We start from the raw sequence: 8,444 nt of genomic DNA, 5'->3' as shown, positions 1-8,444 counted from the left end.
CGTACTATCAAGGATCCCACCCATCATCCAGCACCCTGTTTGACTTTCTACCATCAGGCAAGAGACACCGGTGCATTAAAACAAAAACGGTCAGGATGGGAACAATATCTTCCCTCAGGACATTAGCTTTCTGAACTCCCTCATGCATTGCATTCAAAATGTCACTGGTTAATCTGTTCTGTAACTTACAACATTTAGTTTATGCACTTTGCATTGTTTATTTGTGTGTAATCCATCTGTAGGTTTCATTCATACTTTCATAACTTACTGTGTGTAATATGTACTACAGTGCTTTACACCCTGGTTCAGAGAAACATTGTCTCACCTGACAGTATACAAGTCCATAGTTAAATGACAATAGAATTGACTTGACTTTAAATGCACACACACACACACACACACACACATGCACGCACTCATTCAAAGAAAAAGGAACTAGAATTCTTGTAATGTGCATCTCATGATTAAATTTTATTCAACATTTTTAAGAACTAATTATAGATATATCCCACAGGATAGAACAATAGGCTGTGTGATGTTCAGCTCACATTTACATCAAACCAGATTTCACTCCCTGAGAATGGTTCAGGAGTGAAGCACTGGAAATCACAACTGAAGAGGGAAATCAGGAAAGAAGAGAGGAAAGGTGCTAGGCAATCTGAGAAGAGGCATAATTACATGATCTCAATATTTGCATATCCAGTCCAGTCCAGACCCAAAATTCATAGATTGGTCCTTTAAAATCCCATCCTGGCCAGGCGCTTATTTCAGTTACCCCTCTTTTTGCATGTTCATTTAAGTGAAAGCCCAGCATTCTATACGGTGGTGTCACCTTCAGGATTCTGGAAGTGACACCCTGATCTTTGATACTGTATGGTCAGATGACAAATGAGATGGCTTAAGTCAACCTGCAAATTTGAACTGGGATGGACCTTCAATGGGAATACTGAGGGGCAAGTTAGATGGCCTTAGCCAATCCCACTCGGTTGTTTCCTCTGTCGAAGATGGAGTAATATTCTCTAATGAAGACATCTCCCAAAATCCAGAGGTTTCCACCAGTGCCGCTAAATCCACTGGAGCAGCTGACCGTGTTATAGTAACTGGTCTAGAAGGAAATGGAGAGCAATTAACACCAGGTCAAGTGTCCACTCAATAAATGATCATTAAACTGTGCAAGGTTAATGAATGCATCCCTTGAAATTCTCATCCCCTGTACATTTGATGAATCACGTACCTTCAGTGTGTAGGCTGAGGCAGGCAGAGTGAAGTCATATCCATTGATGGTGAAGACCACATCAGGCATATTGCCAATATTGTTGCAATTTATGGTGTACTGTGAAAGAAGAGCAACAATATTTAGACCATCAGACATAGGAGCAGAACTGAGCCATTCAGCCCATCCAGTCTTCTCTGCCTTTTGATCATAGCTGACCTACATTCCCTCTCAACTCCATTCGTCTGCCTTCCCCTTAATCAAGAAACTGTCTACACTGCTTTAAATATATTCACTGACATGGCCTCCACAGCAAACTTTGCCAACAACTTCCACTGATACACCACCCTCTGGCTAAAGAAATGCCTCTTCATAACAGTTCTAACAGGATACCCTTCTCTTCTGAGGCTGTGTTCTCTGGTCCTAGACTATTGAAAACATCCTCGCCACACTTCTTTTTAAATATAGTGCATTGGGTGTTCATTCTGTGGCCTCACCTCCACCAGAGAAACCAGAGGCAGATAGGGTAGCCACTTTGCATAGCACCTTAATTCCAACCACAGGGATGACCCTAACTTCCGAGAAAGTTGTTATTTTAAATTTCCATCCCATTCCTACTCTGACTTTGTTTTCTCTGATCTTACATTAGTAAGACCACATCATCTAATAATTAGGTCTGTTACAGTCCTCAGAAATCATTGGTGAAATCCGTCATTTCTGATCGACAGACTTTCCAAAACCGGCCACTTCTGATGTAAAGTCATCAACGTGTATCACTACTTTATTTCTCCCTCGCTATAAATGCTGGAGGAACTCAACTGGTCAGGCAGAGTCTATGGAGAGGAATGAACAGTTGATGTTTCAGACAAAGACCCTTCATCAGGATTTTCAGCATCTAAAGTCTCTCTTTCCTTTATTTCTCTCTCCACAGGCACTGCCTGACCCACTGAGTATTTCCATACTTTAATGTTTTTACAACTAATAGAGAAAGGTTGAATGTACAATGATGATAAAACACAATCCATGGCCTCCTTCCTCTTCTGTCGCAATGAGGCCACAATCAGTCGGAGGAACAACAGCTTCTATTCCATCTGGATAGCCTCCAACCTCATGGCACGAACAATGATTTCTCACACTTCTGGAAATTGCCCCACCCACACACCACTCCTTCACCATTCCTCATTCCTGTTTCCCTCTTCCACCTGATCTCCTTACCTGCCCATCATCTCCCTTTCCTGTTCTTCCCCTTCACCTTCTTCCATGGTTATCTGTCCTCTTCTATCAGATTCCCCCTTCTCCGGCCCTTTATCTCTTTCTCCAATCAACTTCCCATCTCTTTATTTCTCCCCTCTCCCACTAATTTCACATGTCACCTTGTACCTCTTCCGTCCCTCTCCCCCACCTTCTTACTCTAACTTCTCTTTCTTTCCAGGCCTGATGAAGCGACTCGGTATGAAACATTGACTGTTTATTCTTTTCTATAGCAACTGCCTGGCCTGCTGAGTTCATCCAGCGGTTCGTGGTTGTCACATTGTCAATGGATTTGTTAATCCTAGCCGTTTCTTTCTAGAATTATTGCTGCTGACATGACATATAATTTCATTAACTCAATGTGCTGACTGTATACTGAATTTACAGCCATCTGAGTACAGACCACTGGCCAATCAGCCCCATAATACTTTGGAGTTGCTCCAATGCTTTGCTGAATTTTGCCAATGTAATTTCCGCCAACAGCGACAAGAGAAGTTCCAGTATCAACGATGCCAGGGCAACCTTGAGGGCAAGCCACAATCTGGCCGTTGACTGTCACTCTGAGGGAGAAACATCATAGTGTTAGCCAAAAATGCTGATTTGGATTTATTGCCAAAATCAGAGTCAAATTCAACTTATTATCAAAGTACGTATATGTCACCCTGTACTGTACTACCCTGACATTCAATGACAGACAAATAAAGAAACACAATAGATATTATGAAAACTATCAATAAGCAAAGACTGACATACAACCAATGTGCAAAAATGACAAATTGTGCCAATTAAAATAACTAAAACTGAGAATATGAGTTTAGGAGTTCTTGAAGTTGTGTGTATAGGTTGCAGAAGCAGTTCAGAATTGAGTCCGAAATTCAAGAACATAATTTGGAAAATCTCATCATCAAGCTGAAGTATTCGTTATACCTGGTTCGATCGTACTTGGACTATTGTGTTTAGTTCTGATTGCCTCGTTATAGGAAGGATGAGGAAGTTTTAGAAAGTGTGCAGAGGAGATTTACCAGGATGTTGCCTGGATTAGAGAGCATATCTCATGAGGTAGGTTGAGTGAGCTAGGGATTTTCTCTTTGGACCAACGGAGGATGAGAGATGACTTGTGAGATGTAAAAGAAGGAGAAGGGGTGAGAGGGGACCCAGAACAGGTCATGGATAAAGAGAGAACAGGAATGAGAAAAAATTATCGGAAGTTAGAAAAATCAATGTTCATGCCAGCAGAGAGGAGGCTGCTCAGATGGAATATCAGGAGTTGCTCCTCCATCCACACTGTAGCCTCATCATGACTCTAACAATTGTTTTCTCTATAAATTCTAACTATATAACTGGTTCAACTCACTGAAACTTAATCATCAATGGCCGATCAGTGAGAGAATACCTCAGATGGAGATACCACTTACCTCTGGATCTCAATTTGCCAATAGGCCTCATGGGTAACAGGGACCCAGTAGATTGGGCCAGTGTAGCGGCTTGAGTCAATTCCACCAAAAAGGACTTCACTTCCAGATTCGCCATCTGTCCTGGAAAACAACGTTAAATAAGAATATCTCAGATTTAAACTCTCAAAAGATGTACAGATTTTGGTTAGTAAGTTGTAGGCATGATGTGTAGTCACCAGAAGTGAGGTGACACTCTCAGGCTGTCCCCAGCACATCCCTGAAACACATCAGCAAGTTTCAAGATACATGCAAAAAATAAAGCTAATCTTTAAATCTTTAAAGGAATAATTTCATTAATATTGCAACAAAAACATGCATTTATAGAGTCAGAGTCACACAGCATGGAAAAGGGGCATTTACTCCAACTCATCCATACTCACCATTTACACCAATCCCACTTGCCCCCGTCTGTTCCGTGTCTTCCTAAGCCTTTCCTATCCACGTATTCAAGTCACTCTAGACCTTAAATGAGTTGTCCAAGCTGAAGTAACAACAAAACTCTGAGAATGATGGACATCTTTACCTGGCTGGAGACCAAAATGTCTTCAACTTCCAGTTCAATTAACATCATCAGCCCTGACCTGACCTGACATGTTGGACCGGACCCAGTAATCTGCTTTTTAAGTTTTCAACATCATCCCTATTTTATATTCTCGATTTAATTCCTAGAATCCCATTGAACTAAAATAAATAACCAGAATTGTCTGAAGAAGAAGTGATGTTGGTACCAACCAAATTAACATGTCACATTACAGATTCTCCGGTAGTGAAGGAAGGAGTTACAAAGTGCTAACCTTGTCAAGTAGACAGAAAAGAGTGGCTGTGAAACCAGATGCTGAGACATCATGTTGTCAAACACTGTAGTGGCTCCTTCTGCCGCAAGCGATGGATAGCCCAAGCCCAAAATACCGTCGAAATTACAGTAGGAGAAGAAACTGCCGGGTTCAGTCTTACTTAATCCAAACTCTTGTCCATTGATCACAAGGTTAGAAAGCTGGTGAAACAGATTTACAGAGAAATTAATCAGATATTTATCCTTTCAGGCCGCACATGGGCACAGCTCATGGAGCTGCTGCCTCACAAGGCCAGTGACCAAGGTTCAAACCCGGCCTCTGGTATTTCCCACATGGGGTTTGTAGATCATCCCCTGTGATCAGGTGGGTTCTTTCTGTCTGATCTGATTTTCTCTCATTCCCAAAGACATGCTGATTGATTGGTTAATTGGTCACTGTAAATTATTCAAGAGCTAGAAAACTAGAGGTTGTTGAGAAAGACTAAAGGACGATTCATGCTGAACTAATACATGTTCAGCATGGTTTTTGGCCCAAAATATCAACTGTACCCTGTTCCCTAGATGCTGCCTGGCCTGCTGAGTTCCCCCAGGTTTTTAAGTGTGTAAATTTTTTATTCTCTTATTTTGTATTCCTTATTTCTGATTAAAATTAATAAACATATATATATATATATATTTAGAGTAACACGGTTCTGTCTCTCCATATTTATTCATCATGTATTTCATTGCACTACCCCTGTAAACTGAACAATTTTCATAACGGTGATATTAACTCTGATTCTGATTCTGATATGTCATTAAATTTGTTATCTTTGAGTTTGCTGTACAATAATAGAGAGGTGAACTACAGATTACAGTAAATACATACATATAAAGTGTGTGTATGTATATATTTATGAGTGAAATTAAATAAGAAGGACAAAAAGAAGTAAAGCAAAGAGGTGAGGTTGTCTTCATGGGTTCAATGTCTATTCAGAAGTCGGATGGCAGGGGAGGGGAAGAAGCTGTTTTAAAGTATGATATCAACATAGTCATCTCAGATAATGACGCTCAGAAGGAGGAGTTGAGAAGAATGTGCAGGGAATTATAAAGAGTAGATCAATGCAGGCACAAAGTTAATGGTTGTTGATGGGCCAAGGAGACTATATCCATGCTGTATAGGTTTGTGATTAAATTCATGATTGGACCTAATTTTGTAAGCACAGTTTCAACGATTGTGTGATAAACGATGGCAGGGGCCCCGGATCTCCAAATCCACAGAGGTCACGGATGGCCTGTCCTGGGGAGAGAGGGCTGTGTGTCTGTGGGTGTGTGGGTAGGAAGGTGGTTGGAAGGAGGGAGGAACACTGTTGTTCACTGTTGTTACATGGTTTGTTCAGATTGTCAAGCTCTGTGTTACAGTGGGTATGCTACGTTGGCACAGGAATACATGCCTCCAGTTCATCCTTAGGTACGTTGGTTTGTGAAATGAAACAAACCATTTCACAGCATAATATGATATACCTGAATCCAAATCTGAGTATTAGCAAATATACTTTTGGCTATAAATTGGTGAAAATTTGTCTTGAAATTGGAATTCTGTCAAATAAACCCAAAGGTCCAAGCCTTGCCTAGCAAAGCCATTCCACATCCACTTATCAGTTTCATTTATTCAACTTATTATATGCCACCATATACCACCCCGAGATTCATTTTCTTGTGGGCATTCACAGTAGAACAAAGAATTAATGAAAACAAATTGCACCCGAAGATGGGCAAACAAGAAATGTGCAAATAAAGACAGGAAAAGCAACACCATAAAATAACAATAAATAAATAGTCATCAATAATATTGAGAATGTTGTATCAGTTTGGATCTCCGAGTTTTGTAGTAGCGGTATCACTGTGGTTTGAGTTATGAGGGTGAAGAGTTCACTTACTCTCAGAGTATCATATCCCAGAAAACCGGTCATACTTCCTGTCCCATATGTGATGGACAGATACTTATTATTCGTGCGGAAGGTTGAGGACTGGGATGGGTTGAATCTGTGGTGCTTCACTGCAAAGAAACATCCATTTCATCAATGAAACAAAAAGTTTCAATATATCACCCTGTGCCTAGCAAACCCCGGTCAATCGTTCCCTAAGACTCGTCAAAAGCACACCAAGCATCGCAGGGCTGGCAGACTCCGAGATTTCCCCTTGAGCCAAGTTGCAAACATTCTACCCCTCACCCGACCAGAGCCCCAGTTTCCACCCACATTCCAAAGACATGAGGGAGACTAAGTTGTGGTCACGCCACGCTGGGGGCAGAAGCAAGACAACACTTGCAGGCTGTCTGCTGCACGTCCATGGACTGTCTCATTAATGGAAGCAAAACAATTCAACGTCTGTTTCAATGCTGCGACATTCATTTACGCCGAGTCCCAGCAATGTCCTCATAGTTCCCTTTCACACGCTTTCCAGCTTAACAACATCTTTCCTGTAGAGTCATGATCAAACCTGTACACAATATTCCAGCTGTGGCTTCAGCAACATCTGATCTTCTATACCCAATACCCTGACTGATGAAGGCCAGAATGTCAAAACCCTTCTTCACCACAATGTCTACCTGTGACACCACATTCAGGAAAACATGTACTTGTATCTCTAGGTCCCTCTATTCTCTAACACTCCAGAGGGCCCTACCTTTCAGTGTCAGAACTGGTAAATATGTTAATATCATTGTTATATTTTCTTACCGCATGGTGTCTGGCTGCAGTAGACCGATGGGACCCAGAGGTTGGATGAGCCAGTATCAAAGATGACAGTGAAGCTCTGTGGGGGGTTACCGATGCTGATGGCTCCGTAGTATGACATCTGTCAGCAAAAACAAGATGTCCTTGGTTACTCGGATTAAGTGTGATTGCCTTCATAAAGACTGGAGAGGAAAGGGGAAGAAGACAGAAGTAAGAGAGGCTGGAGTACAAACTCGCAGCTGATACGTACACCCAGGTAAGAGGGAAGAACTGTGGGTGGGTGTACGAGTGGGATGAAATAAGAAGCTGGGAGGTGATAGGTGGAATTTTACTAATCGGAAAGCAATTCACCATGTTACCAATTTTCCACTTCTTATCACACCATCTCTTTTCCCAGCAGGAACTGGAATAGGGTTCCTCTTGTCCCCACCCTCCACCTGACTAGCTTCCACATTCAATGGATCATATCCCATCATTTCTATCAGACTCTACAGGATTCCACCACTGGACTCATCTCCCCACCACTGCTCCCCCGATCAGCATTCTGAAGGGACTATTCCTTCTGCACCTCCTGTTCTTCTCTTCAAATAGGAACTCGCTTGAAAAACAATAGAAATGTTACACCATTTTCATTGAGAAGGTCAAGAGTTCCTTCACCCCACATTTCAGATCATAGCAGTCAAGGATTACTTACATCCATATAGTTGGTCATAGGCTCATCTGATGCCAAAGTTTCAATGGAACAAGCACCTTTGAACTTTGTGCAGGGATCATATGGATGTTTCCTGAGGAAATCTTCCAACAATCCCTTCTCCCGAAGAACATCTCGGGCAGATTTTCCTTTACGTAAAGGAACTCTGTAAAGTGAGAAATAAGTTAAGAAAGTCAGCATCTGTTATTGTTCCTTGGGGAGAAAAATTAATTGCCAAAACCATTAAGATTTGGTTAAAATGATCCTACCTGATGACGGCATCAGAGAGCTGGATGCATACAAAGGCAAGGAGTAACCACTTCAT

The 8,444-nt window shown here is 41.6% G+C and overlaps 1 protein-coding gene across 1 annotated transcript; it reads right to left on the bottom strand.

Moving 5' to 3' along the window:
- Positions 1-958: 958 nt before the first annotated feature.
- LOC132381271 (pepsin A-like) lies at positions 959-8,444 on the bottom strand. The gene is made up of 10 exons (XM_059950652.1): positions 8,389-8,444; positions 8,123-8,285; positions 7,432-7,549; positions 6,631-6,749; positions 4,713-4,912; positions 3,880-3,999; positions 2,893-3,024; positions 1,815-1,830; positions 1,235-1,330; positions 959-1,105 (listed from the first exon to the last, which is right to left on the bottom strand). Exons 1-10 carry the CDS (start codon positions 8,442-8,444, stop codon positions 959-961), a joined length of 1,167 nt encoding a protein of 388 aa, XP_059806635.1.

The sequence above is a fragment of the Hypanus sabinus genome, chromosome 25 (genome assembly GCF_030144855.1).
Source record: "Hypanus sabinus isolate sHypSab1 chromosome 25, sHypSab1.hap1, whole genome shotgun sequence".
NCBI classification, from domain to species: domain Eukaryota; kingdom Metazoa; phylum Chordata; class Chondrichthyes; order Myliobatiformes; family Dasyatidae; genus Hypanus; species Hypanus sabinus.
Note: the sequence above shows the minus strand (reverse complement) of the source record. Positions and strands in the feature narration are given on the sequence as shown.